The sequence below is a fragment of the Sceloporus occidentalis genome, unplaced genomic scaffold (assembly GCF_023333645.1).
Source record: "Sceloporus occidentalis isolate IW3139 unplaced genomic scaffold, rSceOcc1.0.p SCAF_2, whole genome shotgun sequence".
In the NCBI taxonomy this organism is placed as follows: Eukaryota; Metazoa; Chordata; class Lepidosauria; order Squamata; family Phrynosomatidae; genus Sceloporus; species Sceloporus occidentalis.
Genome location: NW_028316982.1, coordinates 268,777,617 through 268,796,956, shown reverse-complemented (window position 1 = coordinate 268,796,956; position 19,340 = coordinate 268,777,617). Strand labels below are relative to the sequence as shown.

The 19,340-nt window shown below is 43.9% G+C and overlaps 1 protein-coding gene across 1 annotated transcript in view; it reads right to left on the bottom strand.

The window, feature by feature from the left end:
• The window catches only part of WNT11 (Wnt family member 11), a 57,615-nt gene that overhangs the window by 27,456 nt on the left and 10,819 nt on the right, over window positions 1-19,340 (bottom strand). The window contains exons 2-3 of the mRNA XM_089508281.1: window positions 13,916-14,123; window positions 481-716 (exon numbers count right to left, since the gene is read on the bottom strand). Coding sequence (XP_089364407.1) covers window positions 481-716; window positions 13,916-13,998 — 319 coding nt within the window. The 5' untranslated portion in view covers window positions 13,999-14,123. The remainder of the gene's footprint in view (window positions 1-480; window positions 717-13,915; window positions 14,124-19,340) is intronic.

Here is a 19,340-nt window from a genome sequence, read left to right as displayed (position 1 = left end):
GCTGGCATTTGGTTCCAGGACCTCCATGGATACCAAAATTCATGCATGTTCAAGTCCAATTAAATACAATGGCATCGTAGAATAGTGTCCCTTATATAAAATGTCAAAAACAAGGCTTGCTTTTTTGAAGTGTGTGTGTGTGTGTGTGTGTGTGTGTGTGTGTATTTTCCCAAGCTGCAGATGCTTGAATCCATGGATAAAGAATCCATGGATATGGCAGGCCAACTGTACTGCAGTCAGATATCACTGGGTGCCCAAAGCAGATGACAAACACATGATGAAAACTGGACATGTCTTCCAGAATTCAAACTCTGAATTTCCACATTTGAGGGAAGCAAAGTAGCAGCTAATTTCTTATGAACTGTACATATCAAATGCATAGGTCTAATGTGACTGATCTGCAGGATTTACATGCCCAGTTTGTGCATCAAGGAAAGGATGGTAGCCACATTTCTGGCAAATAATGCCTTTCTTGTTTACCTCTCTCCAAATCTAGCAGGTAATTGGGTGCCAGCTCAATAGAGGAGCAATTCCATCGCATGTCAGAGAAGGTTTTGCGGCATGTTTTGATCACCTCCCGTGCTGCCTGGATGATGGTTTGCATGAGTTCCAGGTTGCTGCGGCACAGCTGCACTTGGGAGACCACCAGCCCTTCTAACTGTTTGCAATGCTGCGTCTGATTCAAGGCGAGAGCGGAGGGAGTTTTGAACAAGGCTCTGAGAACAAGGAAAAAAAAGAGGAGGGAGGACACATAGGTCATTAACAATGTTAACTATACCAAAGAAATAGACTTGGCATTTTGCAAACATTCAGTTGGCACTGTTTTGATCATGCTAAAAATGGGCTGAATTTCAAAAGTGCAAATAGACATGACTGGGACTGAAGATAACCACTTTCCAGATTGCTGAATGTTTTTCATTTTTCCCCTCCCTCTAATATCCCAGGATGGATAATCTGTAGCTTTCCAGATGTTGTTGGGCTGGAACTCACCACTGGCATTGATCCTAGGGCTGATGGGAGTTGCAGTCCAATAACATCTGGAAGGTCACCTGTTTGCCACCCACAGCAGAGTCCTTATCTGAAAATATCCTACATATGTGAAGCCAAAGGCTTTCATGGCCAGCATCCATAGCTTTTTGTGGTTTTTTTGGGCTATGTGGCCATGTTCTATAAGAGTGTATTCCTGACATTTCACCTGAATCTGTGGCTGGCATCTTCAGAGAATGCTTTCCCTGAAGATGCCAGTCACAGATGCAGGAGAAATGTCAGGAATAAACTCTTATAGAACATGGCCACATAGCCCAAAAAAACCACAAAAAACTATACCCTACATAGTTTGCTGCAAACCCCTTCCACAGCTTAACTAACCACCTCCGAACACATTTTGAATTTTCCTTTATTGCTTTGCTTTTGTGCTTTGCAAGGCTCTGAAACCTGTCCAGAGACGGATGTTCAAGGTGCTAAAGAGTCTGGAAAGCTAGGTATGCATAGCCTGCAGAAGAGAGGATTGAGAAGTGATATAACAGCCAGGTCTAATTCTCTAAAGCAGTGGTTCCCAATCTGTGGGTCGGGACCCGTCTGGGGGTCGAACAACCCTTGGACAGGGGTCGCCTAAGACCATCAGAAAACACATATTTGCATGTAGCAATGAAAGTAATTTTATGGTTGGGGGTCACCACAACATGAGAAATTGTATTAAAGGGCTGTGGCATTAGGAAGGTTGAGAACCACTGCTCTAAAGAGAGGCCATGTAGATAAAACATGGATCCAGATTGTTTGGGAGACTATGGGTGCATCTACACTGTAGAAATAATGCAGTTTGACACCACTTAGTAGCTCCATCCTATGGAGTCCTGGGGTTTGCAGTTTTACAAGGTCTTTAACCTTCTCTTTCAAAGAGTGTTGGCGTGTCACCAAACTACAAATCCCAGTGATTCTGAGCCATGGAAGTTGAAGTGGTGTCAAACTGCACTATTTCTGCAGTGTTGCTGCATATCTCAGACACAAACCACTTGCATTCAAATTACAAGAAAAGAGATTCCATTGGAACATTAGGAAGAACGTCCTGATAGTGAGAGCTGTTGGACAATGGAATGGATTGCTTTGGAGAAGGACTCTCTTTCTTCAAAAGTTTTTAAAGAGGCAATGGAAGCCCATCTACCATGAGCTATGGATTCCTACACTGGGAGGGAGATGGATTAGATGACCTTTGGGGTTCCTTCCAGTGACTTGATTCATCCGCTATGTGACCCATATGGTTTCTTCCCTGATATTAGGAGGCTAAATCTTTGTGGGCTCAGAGGAAATGCAATCTCAAAGGTTGCCATGGTTAACCACATTCAACAACAGTATGCAAAAATGAAGCCAGGTTCTGTGAAAGCAACAAGGGAGAAAGGAAATAATGCAATGCTGGGAAGCACCTGCAGCCATATGGGCACTATATATATATATTCCATTGTGATGTGATGCAGTTGAACATGGCTGCACTGAATGTGCTACTTTTGACGCAGATCTCAAAACAAGAGATATGTTCTGCCAAGCATCAGTTAATCAAGTCTTCATTCCATGTTCTTTCCTGACCCAGGTCCAAAGGACTGAACTCACTTCATTTTTCATAAGTCTCTGCTGAATTCGAAAAAAAAATATTTTCTTATTTATTTTTCAAAACACATCTCACAGTCACCATCACCTCTCCAAATAGCTATTGGCTCAGGCCTTACAAAGTAAACCCCCAAAGAAATGCACTGTTAGATTAAATAATACATAGCACTTTGTGTGTGCGTGTGTAATATTGAAAGTGCCACAGCTGCCAGGTCAATATTAATATCTTTATATTGCAGAAGGCAATGGAAATGTGTTCAGGATAGAAACAACATTTAAACTCTGGACTTTTAGGGTGGATCTGCACTACACACTTACATCAGTTTCATACCACTTTAACTCACATGGCTCCCTCCCATAGAAGTCTGGAATCTGTAGTTTGGAAGTCTGAGAGTTCTCTGTCAATCTGCCTAGTGAGATATAGTAAAGAACGTGCCACACCAAACTATGTATGATAGGGTTCCATAGGAGGGACCCTTTTCAGTAAGAAAGGTATCAAACTGCTGCAGTTATGCAGTGCGGATAAACCTCAGGTCTCACACTCTTAGCTTTGAACTCACACACATCTCTCCGGAGAACTCACAATTTTTAAAAACATGTTTTCTTTCTGAGTGAAAGTATATTTCCAATCTCTACTCAGCTTTCAAAAGAAATAGGAGAGCCATTAGGAAAGGGAAATAAAACTGCTTTTTACGGGCCACGGAATGAAGCCTGTAAGCTGCTGTTTGGCCATTTGATGGCCCAGAAGACGTTTGGCCATTTTCTTTATCTTGCAGCTGGGAATGGAAATGGACATTTTGGCAAAAAATATACACAACCATTGGTGCCAGATTCCTTTTCTGAGACCGACACGAAAATGTCGGATATTTCCTCAGCCACCCACTCAGGCCCATCCAAAGCACGAACAGTGACTTCCTTGCACTTTCTATAATCTAGCTAGCATAGCCATAAAACAGCCCTTTTTCCCCTCATAAAAAGTCTTTTAGGACTCAACAGCTGGAGAATGACCCTTTTGGTAAATTTGATGGTGCCCCCATCTTTCTCAAAGCTTCCTTTCTAGCGGTGTTGAAAAGGCATGCATATCCCAGGCGTAGACATATATATTCCACTGTGCGCCATATTTAGGCACCAAGGTCTTTGGTTATTAATGGCCACGTTTTATGGATGTGATTTATTCCTTGCCATGAGCAAATGGGTGTCTCAAAGGCTTGGGCTTTTTTTAAAAAAAAAAAACACCTAGATTAAAGATGAATTTAAACCAGAGGCTTTGATCCAAGGCATTTGAACCCATGCCACGAGTGGCTCTGACTTCAGTGAGAGGCTAAGCCATTCCCCATCTCTTCAAAGCCTTCTTTGGCTCCGGGTTTTGAAAGTTTGACTTGGCAAACCAGACGGCGAAAGCTGCCAGGCATAACTGAAAGACAAGGAGGGCGGGAAGAAAACCTTCCAGAATGTTCTTCAGTTTGGGGCCAAGCAGAGATAGTGGGAAGAAGGCAGGCTTAGACGTATTAAATTGCCCAACAGGATGGGACATACGTCTCCAAAGTAATTTCTTTTATATTTTACAGTATTTATGTATCACTTTTTAACAGGGTTTTACAAAGTGACTTACATGGCCACCAATTTGGCAGGGATACTCCAGATTAATCCCCTGCCATCCCACTTTTTCATTTGCTGTTAAAAGGGCCCGGGGATTTCTCTCTCTTCCTCCTCTCCCTCTGTTCTCAGCTAACTTAACCAAACTGAGTCCAATGGCGGTTTCCATGTCAGTGGGGCAATCAGAATCTGCTCCAGGTTTTATTCCAAACTTTCCAGATGCAACAATAGATTCAGCAACTTGGGTTAACTCCATTCAAGTGCAGACTAAAACCTGGAGTGGATTCACCGCTCCACTGATCAGGGACACACTAGCCACCACTGCCTCCAAAGTTGTATTTCACTGTCCCGGGAAAGCAGTCCACTCTGATAGTTCTGAATGGACCATTTAGTTTTTATTTGTGCAAGCCGAACAGGCTGTTTTCCAGAAATGGAAAGAAATCCTTTGCAAACCATTACCTGCTGTAGCTTATTCCTGTTTCCAAGTGAATTTATTCAACCTGCCTGCGGCAATTAGGTGAGCTGACAGATCCAGCAATATAAGCATGGATGGGACGTCCTTTGCAATCAAGTCTATGCTTTTCTGACGGTATCCATAACGTTATTTGAAAGCTCCGTCATATCTGCATAAATTCAGTGTGACGTTAGTTTATGTTATCAAGGGAAGGGCTGAAGAGTGGCAATAATTCTCCCCTGTTCCAAAGACAAGAATATAAACCAGCTTACCTCGAGGGCTGCAGACCAGGAGAACCCAAGCACAGGAAATTTGGGTTGACAAGGAGGTAAAATGCACTCAAAAGGCTGCAGCATGAAGTGTGTTTACTCAGGAGAACAGTGTTGCATAATGGTTAGTGCTGGACAAGGACAGGGGAGATATGGGTACAAATTCCTCTTTGAACAACTTACTTGTGCATCCCTTCATGCTAAAGTTTCTGTGATAAACTTTAATGCTGCTCTAAGATACAGCGCCATGAAACCCAGTGGGAGACCTCGGGCAAGTCACACTCTCTCAGCCTCAGAGGAAGGCAGTGGCAAACCTCTTTTGAACAAATCTTGCCAAGAAAACCCCATAATAGGTTCTCCTTTGGGTCACCATAAGTTGGAAATGACTTGAAGGTGCACACACATACAAAAAGATATGACTTTGCACAAATGCACAAATATAGGATTGGGGTCACCTGGCTGAATGAAACTATGTGTGAAAGGGATCTAGGAGTCCAAGTAGACCACAAGTTGAACATGAGTCAACAGTGTGATGCGGCGGCTAAAAAGGCCAATGCAATTTTAGGCTGCATCAATAAAAGTATAGTGTCTGGATCAAGAGAAGTAATAGTGCCACTGTATTCTGCTCTGGTCAGGCCCCACCTGGAATATCGTGTCCAGTTCTGGGCACCACAATTCAAAAAGGACATTGAGAAACTGGAGCGTGTCCAGAGGAGGGCGACTAAAATGGTGAAAGGTCTGGAAACCTTGCCAACAACTTAGGGAGCTGGGGATGTTTAGCCTGGAGAAGAGAAGGTTAAGAGGTGATATGATAGCCCTGTTTAAATATTTGAAAGGATGTCATATTGAGGAGGGAGCAAGCTTGTTTTCTGCTGCTCCAGAAAACAGGATCCCGGAACAATGGATGCAAGCTACAGGAAAAGAGATTCCACCTCAACATTAGGAGGAACTTCCTTACAGTAAGGGCTGTTCGACAGTGGAACGCACTCCCTCAGAGGGTGATAGAGTCTCCTTCCTTGGAGATCTTTAAACAGAGGCTGGATGGCCATCTGTCGGGGATGCTTTGATTTGAGTTTCCTGCATGGCAGGGGGTTGGACTGGATGGCCTAGTGGTCTCTTCCAACTCTAAGATTCTATGAGTCTATGATTCTATGACTCACTCATCAAATACAATTCAAAATCCCTGTACACAGTTCCCTGAGACCAAGCCCTGTTAAGATCATAGCATAGGTCTGAGTAAGCATGCACCTAGCTTGGTACATCAGTAATGTGCAGGACCATACATCATGCAATTGCCTGTTAAAAGATAATAAATTGGTCCAGACACAAAAAGTGCCTGCTGACACAAAGGAGTCCATCTCTGGCTAGATCTGTACTGCAAAATTAATGCAGTTTGGCCTTTAACCATCATTCTATGGAAGCAATGCTATGTCCTTTTAAAATGATGTGTATTTTAACTGATGGTTCTGCAGTGTGAGATTGCCACATCTCTGATCTGGCCAGTAAAGCTGCATGCCACCCCTTAGGGGCAATCTGTACAGCCCTAGAATTTATAGTTTGTTGTGGCACCAGAGCTCTGAGACAGAGGAGGCTAAGTATTTGACAATACTATAACTCACAGAATGTCATAGCATTGAGCCATGGCAGTTAAAGCAGTGTTGAAACTGTTTTAATGTGTTTTAAGTTGTATTGTTTTGTAGTTTATCGTTTTAGAATTATTCAAAGATACGTTGTTAATTTTATAACTTCCTGCTTTTTGCTCTTAGACTGTATGCCATAGGCAGGCTTTTATTTGGATTTTGATCACTCGTTATGTAAAGCACCGTGTAAACTTACGGAGCTATATAAATAAACTTTAATAATAATGATAACTGCATTATTTCTGCAGTGACAGTGAGTCCTGTGTGTGAGTCGCTATTCTGTCCTTGCATCCTTTCCTTTCATCCCCAGGTCTGTTGCTTCTTTGCCCTGGATGTAACTGGCACATTCAATTACTCCCAGCACAGAGGCTTCGTAGAATGCAATGCCCTCAAGAGGAAGCTACCCATCTCCTGGTGCAAAACACAGGCAGCTTTGTGTCAGATGGTGGCTTTTGTCTTGCCGACTCAGCTTTCCAAAGGGTAACCGTTGTCTGGAAAATCAACAGCCAACCCTCCCAAGGGGCACTGCTTTTGGAAAAGCCAAAGGGCGTGAGATATACAACCCAAACCAAAATGTGCGAACAGGTCTGAGTAAACACAGCATACCTCCCTGATTGTTCTCTCCTTGGCATGCAACTGAGTTTAGAATATATTCCCCCCTTTCCAACATGAAAATATTAGCAGGGGCAGCCAGTCTTTTTTAAACATCGACAATGTTTGTCTACTGGATGCGAAAGAAAGGAACCCTGCTGGATGCCTTTTTCTTGTCAACTCGCAAAGGGAATGTATACAGCAAGGCTGCTGTCTTTGTTCAGTGAGCCAACACTGCAAGCATCCCATCATCCCCTTTTACTCCAGAGTAGGTTCACCGAAGGCAGCCGAGCTATTACAGAGTAGGACAATCTGCAGGCTACACAAGTCAAACGTAAAATATGAACTGCTGCTTATGGACACAGAGCCAAATCTTCTCTGGGTACCTGCAAGCATGGCTTTGTTGAGGTCTAATGGAGGAAAAAGTCTTCCTTGAAGTCCAAGCCAGCTGCGAAAGTTTGGCTGTATTAACGTTCAGTCGAGCCAGTACCCCTTTATCAGTATTTGTCAGCTTTGGTTCACTGGAGTTAGTGCCCAGGCCAGGCAAACATAAAACTCCTTCTAGGGTTGCCAGATCCCAGAGCCTGGCCCTCATTTTCCACAGTTTAAGTGGCTCATCTCCAGGAGGGAGACGAGGGTGTGCATGCTCCCATTTTAACACTGGGCAAAAGGAAAGATCTGTGTGCAAATCTTCAGCTCAGCTAGTACAGGAGCAGCTTGCTACAGCAGGCAAGAATTAATTTATTTGTTGCTGCAGCTTACAAAGACTCTTGCATGGCATGGTGGTGGTCTGCACAGTCACGTATTTAACTTTCTTTCCGGTTTTTGTGGTGCCAGATGCTCCAGTGGCATCACTAGGTGGCATGCTCTGCTTCCAGGACATGACATGGACTCTGATTCCGAGACTGAATCAGCAGACCTGTTGGGAGGTTTTTCCATAGGGGTCTTGTGACCTTTTGTTGTCATTGTTAACCTCCCCATCCACTTTTTATATCAACCCTGTACTATACTGAACTCGACTCATAGTTGTCCTGTGGATGCGACATATCCAAGAGTTCCTATCTTCCACTTATTCCTTAGTTCTTTCAGATTCATATCCTTTGCCATTGTAATGGAGTCCATCCATCTAGTATATGGTCTTCCTCTTTTTCTCTTTTCTTCCACCTTTCCTAGAATTATGGTCTTTTCTAATGAGTTGTGTCTTCTCATGATATGGCCAAAGTATGACAAGTTCAGTTTAATCATCTTAGCTTCCAGGGATCTCTCAGACCCGATCTGTTCTAGGACTCATTTATTTGGGTTTTTTGGCAGTCCATGGTATCCTCAGGACTCTTCTCCAGCACCAAGCCTCAAATGAATTGATTTTATTTTTATCTGTTTTCCTAATTCTCCAGCTCGTGCATCCATACATGGTAACCCCAGAGAATTTCCAGGGCCCACTGTATTTATTTGCTTGGGGAGAAGTCATAGCAAAGCAGAGGTTTGTTGAAGGCTGTGGAATCTAAAGTTCTCCTGGTGTATTTATGCAGAAGTCAGCGTGGAATCTCCAGTGAGCAGGGAGAGAACTGTCATGGCACATCCATAGTCAATCCCTGGCTATTTGTGTCATGGCCTCATTCCAGAACATGGACATGGACTCGGACTCAGAGACTGAAGCAGGGGACATAGTGGGACCTGATGCTGAACTAGAGCAGGAGGAGGTTCCAGAGCCCCATGTCTCCAAGACAGACCAGAGTTTAGGACCAGTTCTGGCAGAGAGTCTTGCTTCCCATTCAGATACAGAAGACCACTTACCTACCGTCACCAAGCAGAGACAACAAAGGGAGGGCTTGAGGAGGTCTCAAAGGATTTCTAAGAAGCAGGAAATAAGCAGCAGCTGCATTGAGCTGCTGATCTATAAATTCCCAGCCCTGCTTTCCAGGGACTGTAGGAGATTATCTGACCTACCTGGCTCCCTGTCATGTTCCCAAACCCTGTACTTGACCCGGACTGTGTTTATTGACTCTGGATGCCATTTACCTGATTTGGACATTGCTGAACTTTGTTTGGCTTGTATTAACTAGGGTCTGGTACAAACAGGCGGGAACCACCATCCTGGTGCCAATTCTAGGGTTCAGGAGCATGCAGCAACCGCACACTCCCAAACCCTAGTATGTGCCAGCGCCAGTGTTGTGGTGGCCTCTAGTCCACACGGGAGCCCCCATGATGATGCAAGTGCAATGCAGCATCCACATGTCACGGTGCCGCACTCTCGTCATCGACCTGTGACAGTCTGCCAATGGCACACTTGTGATGTTGGCCGTGCGCACCTAAAAGAACCCAGTTTTTCCGGGTTCTTTTTGGTGCAGAGGGACGCCGCACAATTTGGCTGCTGCGGCATCTCTCAGGAGCAAAAATGGGCACCTCCAGCCCGCCCTTTCGGGGAGGTCTGTCCAGCCCCTAAAGTAAAGTAACTAAGTGCTGAACTTTAAAGCTGCTCCATGACTGGGCTTGCTCATTTACTGCTGGCTATCAGCTGTGTAGCAACCAGTATTTTGCTGGTTGCCCAGACTTTGTTTGGGGCACTAGGGTTGGTGTCACCCCAGTGCAGTAATTCATGCTGTCATCCCCAGGTCGCCTGGCATCCCCACAGCCAAGCCAGCAATCCCACAGGAGTAGATCTAGACACTGTGGAAGAGAGAAGCCAGGCTCCTTGCCACCAACAGGGCAGTGGACCAGGACGCCCAAAGGGACCACCTGTGCCCCAAGCCATTCCAGTCTACCTGCTTTGCTTGCAATTCCCGAAGGGGTCCAGGCATTATTTGGTGAAGGAAGTGGCCTTTGGGTGTTCATCACAGCATGCCAACAGCATCCTGGTTGTCTTACTTGCTGCCTCCTGGAAGGTGGACCAGGTCCTTTCCAGGATCTTCAGTCTCTGGAAGTCCTAGACTATTCATGGAGAGGGACACCAGAAGGTAGTCCCTTCCCACTAGTGCACCAAGAGACATCCCCCACTAAGATGTCACCTGGTGCTATCTGTACCCCCCACCTAGAAATGCCTCTGTTGTGCTCTGCTCTCCATCCATTTTCTGAATAAAAACAAGATTAAAATCTTCTTATCTTACCCACCCAAGCAGGAGAGCAAGTGCAGCTGGTACTTCAGGTTTAATAAAATCCCCAGGGGTGATCTCTAGGTTTGTCATTAAATTCTTTCTATCTAGTTCATTATTTTCACATGAAAAAATGACATAAATAAATAGCACAAACAATTGCTTATATATTTACATTCTATTGCCATCTTTGTTATTATTTGCCGCAATGTCCATTCATCCCTCTCTTATTAACTATGCACCTTTTAATCTGTACAGTACTTCCGTGGAAACCCACTCAGCCCCAGAAAATCCCACAATAGATTTGCCTTAGGATTGTCATGAGTCGGAAAAACTTGAAGGTACACCACCACAAGCCATAATGAGGTTTATAGGTTAAAACCATAACCCTTAACAACAAGAAGACCCTCCCTGTATTGTTTAATAGCAAAAAAGCACATCTTTTTTCCCCCAAAACCAAAGTTTCCTGGGATTGTGTGTGTGTGCATTTTCAGGCATCCTACATGTGGGTGCCACTATATCTGATAGTCCTGATGAGGAATCAATACGAAGGACAAGAGGCCACCATCAGAACAGAATTCAGGGAAACAGAGTGGTTCCCAATAAGCAAAAGGGTGAGACAAGGCTGCATCCTATCACCTTCCTTGTTTAACTTATATGCTGAAAACATCATAAGAATTAGAATCAGAAAAAGGAGGATTGAAGATAGGAGGAAGCAACATTAACAACCTAAGATATGCAGATGACACTATAATATTAGCAGAAGACATTCAGGAATTGGAACAGTTAATAAGGAAGGTCAAAGATGAGAGTGCAAAGGCAGGTTTGAGGCTGAACATAAAGAAAACAAAATAATGACCACAGAAAAAACACACAAATTCAATCTCGACAACAAGGAAATTGTAATAATTAAAGAATCCCCATATCTAGGATCAAACATTGGCCAGAATGGAGACTACAGTCAAGAAATAAGAAGAAGACTAGGAACGGGATGGGCAGATACTGGAGAGCGAAGACATAAAACTGAGCACTAGAGTCAGAATCATCCAGGACATTGTATTCCCAATTACAATGTACGGATGTGACAGCTGGATAAAGAAGGAAGCTGAAAGAAGGAAAATCAACTCCTTTGAAATGTGGTGCTGGACAAGAGTCCTTAGGATCCCATGCACAGCCAAAAAGACAAACAAATGGGTTCTTGAACAGATCAGACCAGGGCTCTCTTTGGAAGCAAAGATGATCAAGTTGAGACTATCGTATTTTGGCCACATCATGAAAAGGCACAGATCACTAGAAAAATGATAATGTTAGGAAAGGTAGATGGGAGAAGAAAGAGAAGAAGATCACAAACCAGATAGATAGACTCAATCAGGGGGGGTTATTATGGGCAAGGGCTTGCAGGATCTGGGCAGTGGAAGACAGGGATTCTTGGAGATGTTTCATTCACAGCATCACCATGAGTCGGATCCAACTCAAGGGCAGCTAACAACAACAAGGAGGGTCTTAGGGGAGAAACATGGCCCTTTGACCCAACACAATCCCCCACCCTGGCCTTAAAAGGGAACCACTCTGTTGAAATTCCCACAAAATATGAACAGCGTTCTTCATAAGGCTTGGCCAATGATAGAAGTGGAGCAGAGGGAGAGATATGTTTTTCACCACCCCAGTTTTTAACATCCCTTTGCCTGGCCATACCAACTAATGGGAAAAGCTGCTGGTGTGCTTGCAGTGTGCAGTGTTGCATGGGGCTCCTCCTAGCGGTCCTCTTTAAAATCAGTTCCAAATCCCTTGTACTATAAACCTGTCTCAAAGGGGGAATGAGGAATATTTGTGACTTTTCCAATCCTTGACCAAAATAACAGAAGGGGTCCTGACAACACAAGGGATAAAAAGGGAGAGCAGCCAAGAGGTGCTATGCAGATCAGGATGCCTTTTGGTACTGTTTGTTTATGGAGAAACACACATGGTTTTTCTGTTAAGTTTTTTTTTTGGGGGGGGGTGGCAGGGGGGTTGCAAAATAGACATTTTCTGGACTATGACTCTGGAAACCAGAGTTCAATTTCTGCTCAGCCTTGAAACCCATGTAAGCCCAATGGGTCACCTTGGGCAAATCACATGCTCTCAGCCTCAGGGGAAGGCAATGACAAACCTCTGAACAAATCTTGCCAAGAAAATCCCATGATAGGGTCACCTTAGGTACGGTCACCATAAGTCAGAAATGACTTGAAGGCAAACAACACACACACACACACACACACACACACACACACACAGGAAGCAATGTATTTTGCTTCCAAAATTGGCTTAAATCTTATTATTAATCACAACTTGTTGTTGTTGTATACCTTCAAGTTGTTTCTGATTTCTGGCGACATGAACATTCCTGGCAATGACTTACTGATATGGATCACCCCTGCTACCTGATGCTTATTCTTCTTTAATATCTTCTTGGGGATATGGTTATGGGGACTGCTGTGAGGAGCATGTGTACACTTCAGAATGTGCCACAACACCACAGTTGCTCTGGGATGTTAAATAAATAGGTCCTGGGAAGAGACCTGAGCAGTCGAGGCATGCCCCACGCTGTGCTGATCTGAGAAATAGCATCTGCCATGTATCTGTTCAGTACGATATCCTGACAAGCGAAAGAGCAGGCCGGCTGGCAGGCAGCTGTTACAAGAGGTGGTTGTTCAGAACAAACATGCATGGCCTTAGAATGGTATCCAAAGAGAGTATTTAAACAGGCAGCCTGCAAATGACAAAAGCACATGGGCTGCTGTTTGAAGGTTTGGTTTGCTGGTTTGCACAGGAATCATCTAAGGAACTGGAGCCGGGATACTGTTGGGTGATCTTTCTTCTTTCCCCTCTCCCCCATACCCTTTGGCAAGCTCTGTTGTTTTAGCATCCAAAAAAACAGTGGGGGGGGGGGTTTGAAATCCAAACCTTCTGGTTTGTCTGCCTTGACTTCTTTAGAATCATCCATATTCTGTAGTGACACACCAAAAAATACACTTTCTGTTTGAAAGGTGCTAAGGAAGACCCAGCTTCACGACATCCCCTTCAGCCTTTCCTCCAGTCTGATTTCACCACAGGCTCCGACAACACTTTCCAAGCCTACTATCTGCAGCCTTGAGGACTAGAAACTTGCCTTTTGAAATCAAAGCTCAAAGTAGGGCTAAATGTTGGCAGGTGGCTGTGCTACTCTCCACTATTCCTTGTCATTGGTTAGGGATGGGGAATGTGTAGACTTCCAGACATTCTTGGACTGGAATGCCTATGATTCCTCACCATTTGTTCTGTTCCTATGGCTGATGGGGTTTGCAGTCCAACAAAAATATCTAGAGGGCTACACAATTCCCACTCTTGCCTTGAAGTTTTGGAAAGGAGTTTGTACGAGATCAAATGTTCCCCTTTCTATGTTGAAATAAGGCCCTCCTGCACCTCATTTCATGGGGAAATATTTCTATGCCAAGCATATTCACTATTAGGTTTCAGTCTCCAACCTAGAAATGATTGGATCTTTTTCCTGCCCTCTAACCCAGCAATGCACCACACATGGATCAGGTGCTTTGGGGATGTGGCAAAACTGCATATTTAATACTCCATTAACCTCCATGGTGCTTAGGTAGTTTTTTTAAAAAAAAAACACACAGAAAATTAAAACAAAAAACTTACAGCCATTTGATTCCATTGCAGGTCCCATTCTGCAAAATGAAAGCCAGGAAAAGGGCCACCAGACACTGTCGCTTCATTGCCATCTTCCGCCTTCTCTTCACCCAGATCTCTTAAGGAGACAAAAAGGAAGAGATCTGCTTCTTGGTGGTGAGAGCGTTGGTGGTGGAGAGTGAATCCTTTTTTTTTCTGCACAATGGGAGATGCCAACCTAAAATTGAGAATTAGATGACAAAAAATAGAAGACAAAGTTAACACCCAAGTACATCACACTCATCCAGACAGAGGAATCAAGTCTTGACAATGGCAAAGGAGAGGTTTGTGAATCATGTGCAGAATTCAGCTTGCCTCCCTCTGAACACCATCCTTCTCTTCTGGAGAGAATCTCTACAGTCAAAGAAAAAGACAAGCTGTGTGGCTCCCATTACACAAACATGCTGAGGTCCTCTTGTATGCATTTAGTTAACTGCACATGGTGGGAGTTCAAGCTTTATCCTAGCTTTATCCTCCCTGCTCCTTCTGCTAACGTAAATTCCCCACATATTTAAAAAAATGTATATGTTTGATTGAAATGGGAAAGAAAGGAATGGTATGGCCATCCATTCCCAATCTCCCTGGAGATTTTAATCTTGATCCTGGCTCATTTGCAAATATATTAAAAGCGGAGTGCAGGAAAAGAGCCCCTGCTAAGGAAAGGACAAAAGGCCAGAACAAATGTGGGCTTGTGGAGGTGCTGTCTCCTTTCTGCAGGTGCAAGGGGTTGCTTGCACGCATGCATTTGTTGCAAGGGACCCCCCCACCACCTCCTTCTCTTTTTCCTTCTCCTTCTCACTTCATTAACTCAATATCACACCTGGACAGCATGGAAGAAATGAGTCTGGAACTAAACAGACACCCCAAAAATGTGAGGCATCTCCAGAGAACTGTGGGCAGGAGACTTGGAGGACTGAGGCAGGAAGGAAGGGGAATGCCAGATTGTTCATGATTCGTAGAAATATAGTTCTTACTACAGTGGGCCCACGGCATCCACTGGGGTTTTGTTCTAGGATTGCCCATGGATACCCAAATCCGTGGATGCTCAAGTCCCACTATAGACATTGGCACACTAAAATGGTGTCCCTCAAATGAAGGTTTGTCATTTGGAGAGATATACATTCAAACCGTGGATGATTGACTCTATAGATAAGAAATCAGTGAATACAGAGGACTGATGTATTATTTCTACCCTGTTTTCATTGTGGTTGTTGTTGTGGTTGTGTGCTTTCAAGTTGTCTGTCTTAAGGGGACTCAATCACAGGGTTTTCTTGGCTGGATTTATTCAAAGAAAGTGTAACATTGCCATCTTCTAAGGCTAGGAGAGAGAGTGATTTGCCCAAGGTCATTCCGTGGGTTTCCATGGCTGGGGAGGGATTCAAACCTGGGGCTTCTGGAGTCCTAATTCATAACCACCACACAACATCAGCTCTCTTACTTCTTGTGGCTAGAATAATAGACTCATAGACTCATGGGAGTTTATTCCATGAATATCCCAGAAAAATCCATAATCACACGAAACAATTTCACATGGCATTTCACAAAACCCGCCATTAAAATGGTCACAAAGAAGCATTAACATGCATCTTTTTACTTTCAGGATTTCAGCAACAATGCATTTCTGATATCACTTTGTTTGCACAATTGCATGTGATAATCATTTGCACAGTTATTCACCATTTTTGCTTTATTTGCGGGATGCTTTGAATGTACTTTAATCTATCTTTAATGCCGAAATTAGCCCCAGTGCGATAAACTCCCTAGAGCTGGAAGAGATCTGCCAAGGACCAGTCAGTCCAAACCCTTGTTCTGCAGGAATACACAGTCCAAGCATTCCCAAGTCCCAACAGATGGTCATCCAGCCTCTGTTTAATAATTTTGTGCATGAAACAAAGTTTATGTACACTGAACTGTCAGGGAGCAAAGGTGTCACTATCTCAGCCACCAAGGAAAAAAGTTTTGGTTTTTGGAATATTTTGGTTTTTGGAATTTCGGATAACGGAGACTCAACATGTAACAAATCTCCTGTTAAAGAATACATCTGTTTCACTAACTCAAGTATACCCATATATTGTTATACAAACCAAGGCAAAAATGACAGAATTGTCATCGCCTCTTAATACATTTCTAGGCACAGAATTAAAGTTTTGGCACTCTTGTGGACACCTGACTTACCTGATCAGGGAAGTTAATTTGAGTGTTTGCTGCCGAAAGGGAAGCAAATGGTCCTTGTCCATTTAGAAGAGCTGACAGACCCAGCAATTGGATATCTCTTTGAGACTGACAATGGGAGAGCATCTTCCATCACCAAGAAAGGTAACAGACTAGCTTGCCAGAAGCAGGGGGGACCTTATGGCACACACTCTCTCTCCTCCAAAATCTTCTCATCATCAAGCGCCTGGGGCAACAGCTGTGCTTTTCCGAATGGCAGATGCAGCCCTGCTCTATATTGAAAGGTGCTGATAGAGTTGTTGCAGCAAGTCCCTCTTTTATAGAGAGGCAAATCATGCACCTGGACAACTTTCAAGGCTGGGATTGTAGTGGGTGCTGTTGTGTGCCTTCAAGTCTTTTCTGACTTACAGCAACCCTATCATGGAGTTTTCTGAGGCTGAGAGGCTGTGACTTGCCCAAGTTTCACCCAGTGGGTTTCCATGGCCAAGTGGGAAATCAAACCCTAGTCTTCAGGGTCGTATTCCAACACTCAGATTGTTACACCACGCTGGCTCTCTGCTTCCAATCTTTGTCAATCTTTGTTTAAATATTTGTTTAAATATTTGAAGGGATGTCATTATTGAGAAGGGAAGAAGCTTGTTTTCTGCTTCTCCAGAGACTAGAAGACAGAACAATGAATGCAAGCTACAGGAAAAGAGATTCCACCTAAACATTAGGAAGAACATCCTGACAGTGGAAGACACTCCCTCAGAGTGTAGTGGAGTCTCCTTCCTTAGAGGTCTTTAAACAAAGGCTGGATGGCCATCTGTCAGGGATGCTTTGATTGAGAGTTCCTGCATGGCAGAATGGGGTTGGACTGGATGGCCCTTGTGATATCTTCCAATTCTATGATTCTATCACAGTGTGTTCTTGGCAAGATTTGTTCAGTGGGGTTCACCGATGCCTCCCCCTGAGGCTGAGAGCATGGGACTTGCCCAAGGTCACCCAGGGGGTTTTATGGCAGAGTCCAACCCAGGTCTCCACAGACATTCCAGGCTCCTGGTAAAAGCTATCAGTCTGGAACTCAAGACGGCTTACAAAAATGGTTTCTGTGCACAGAACCTTTCCCTAGGTTGAATGATGGAGATCAGAAAAAACTCTGAATGTTTGATTTTTGCCAGGTTTATAACTGAGGAGAAATGGGGACATTTTAAAGGAAGCTGAAAATGTGGGACAGCAGAGGATTAAATGGGACAGTCCTTGTCAAATCGGGACAGGTGGAGGGTGGGTGCTAGGTCTGCATGACTCGCTTTCTGCAATGCTAGAGATTTGGGGACAGAATGTCAATTTCATTGGGGGGTAGAATCCTTATTAGTGAGCAATGCCTTCCTTTTGCCCTCTTCTCTTGTGGCTAAACTTTTACCTAAGCCCCTGGTAAGTATGCCTCTGTCTAGGGCTCTTTCTGAGTCAGTGTGGATGCTTCACAAGGCCAGCATGACTGGGCTGATGGAGACATCTCTTGGAGTGCATCTACACTGTAGAAATAGTTCAGCTTGACACCCACTTTAGGTGCTGTAGCTCCGTCCCATAGAATCCTGGGATTTGTAGTTTTGCAAGGTCTGTAACCTTCTCTGCCAAAGACTGCTGACAGTTAGGGCTGTTCAACAGTGGAACAAACTCCCTCAGAGAGTGGTGGAGTTTCCTTCCTTGGAGGTCTTTAAACAGAGGCTGGATGGCCATCTGTCAGGGATGCTTTGATTGAGATTTCCTGCATGGCAGGGGGTTAGACTGGATGGCTCTTGGGGGTCTCTTCTAACTCTACGATTCTATGATTCTATGACCAATGCTCAAACCACAACATCACACTGGCTCCCAAAAGTGGGATGAGGGGAAATTAACGGGGAGTCCCCCTTCCACAGTGAGACTGTTGGACAGGATGTGCTCTTCCTCTTTTCCTCTTGCAGAGCATTCTTCAGAGAGTCACATCATCTCATGATATCTCTAAAGTATCCTAGACTCGGTTTAGTAATTTTAACTTCTATGGAGAGTTTAGTTGAAGCTTAGAACCCTAATCTTCATATATATTGTTTTACCACAGACAGACACTGTGGTGTAAGGAATTTGAATATTGGAATAGGACTATGGAGACCACGTTTCAAATCCCAATTGGGCCATATAAATCCACTTGTGAGTTTATCACACTGTGGCTAATTTCGGCATTAAAGAGAGATTAAAGGACATTTAAAGCATCCTGCAAAAAAACAAAAATGGTGAGTAATTGAGTGAATGATTATCACACGCAATTGCGCACATAAAGTGATATCAGAAATGCATTGTTGCTGAAATCTCAAAAGCAAAAAGATGTGCATTAAAGCTTCTTTATGACCACTTTAATGGTGAGTTTTGTGCAACATTGTGTGAAATTGTTATGCGTAATTGCGTGATTTTTCTAGGATATTCATGGGATAAACTCCCGAGCTCCTTCGTGTGACAAACTCCTGGGTGACCTTGGGCAAGTCACACACTCTCAGCCTCAGAAAATGGCAATGACAAACCCCTTCTGAAGAAACTTTTCAAGAAAACCCCATGATAGGTTCGCCTTAGGGTCACCATAAGTTGGAAATGGCTTGAAGACACGCAAGAACAACTTATGATATCCCTGTAAAACAGGTCGGCTATATTGTCACCATACCAAAAGAGGGGATCTCAATTTCAAGGCTGCCCAGGGGCTATTTACTACAGACTTCAGATCTGACTCCAAGACATTTTTGTATTTGTAAACTCAGCTCTCTTATCCGCTTTGTTATGCTGTATGTATTGCCAGGCATGCAAAGCCAAACACACAAAACAACAAATGCTCTTCCAATGTGCAGCTGCTTTGTCAAGATAGCCAGTGGGGAACATCTTGCAGTAAGGCTTATGGCTTGTGCATAAACATATGTGCACATATGCAAATGCACAAACACACACCAGAGTTTGGGAAAATTCCCTTTTGGAATCCCTGGAAGCAACCTACAGATTATAATCTGGAGGAGTCTGGGTGTAATCATCCAAGAAAGCAGATTTTCTAGGCTCAACCACTGGGACACACATTTGGAGACACAAAAGAGCATGTGTTACATAGTTTTGAGGAGATTTTCCTGTGTTCATGATGTCAGAGTTGCTCTAATTTCCCCCCCAAAAGCACACCCCCCTCTCTCTCACACACACACACACACACACACACTGACGCATTAGAAAAGAA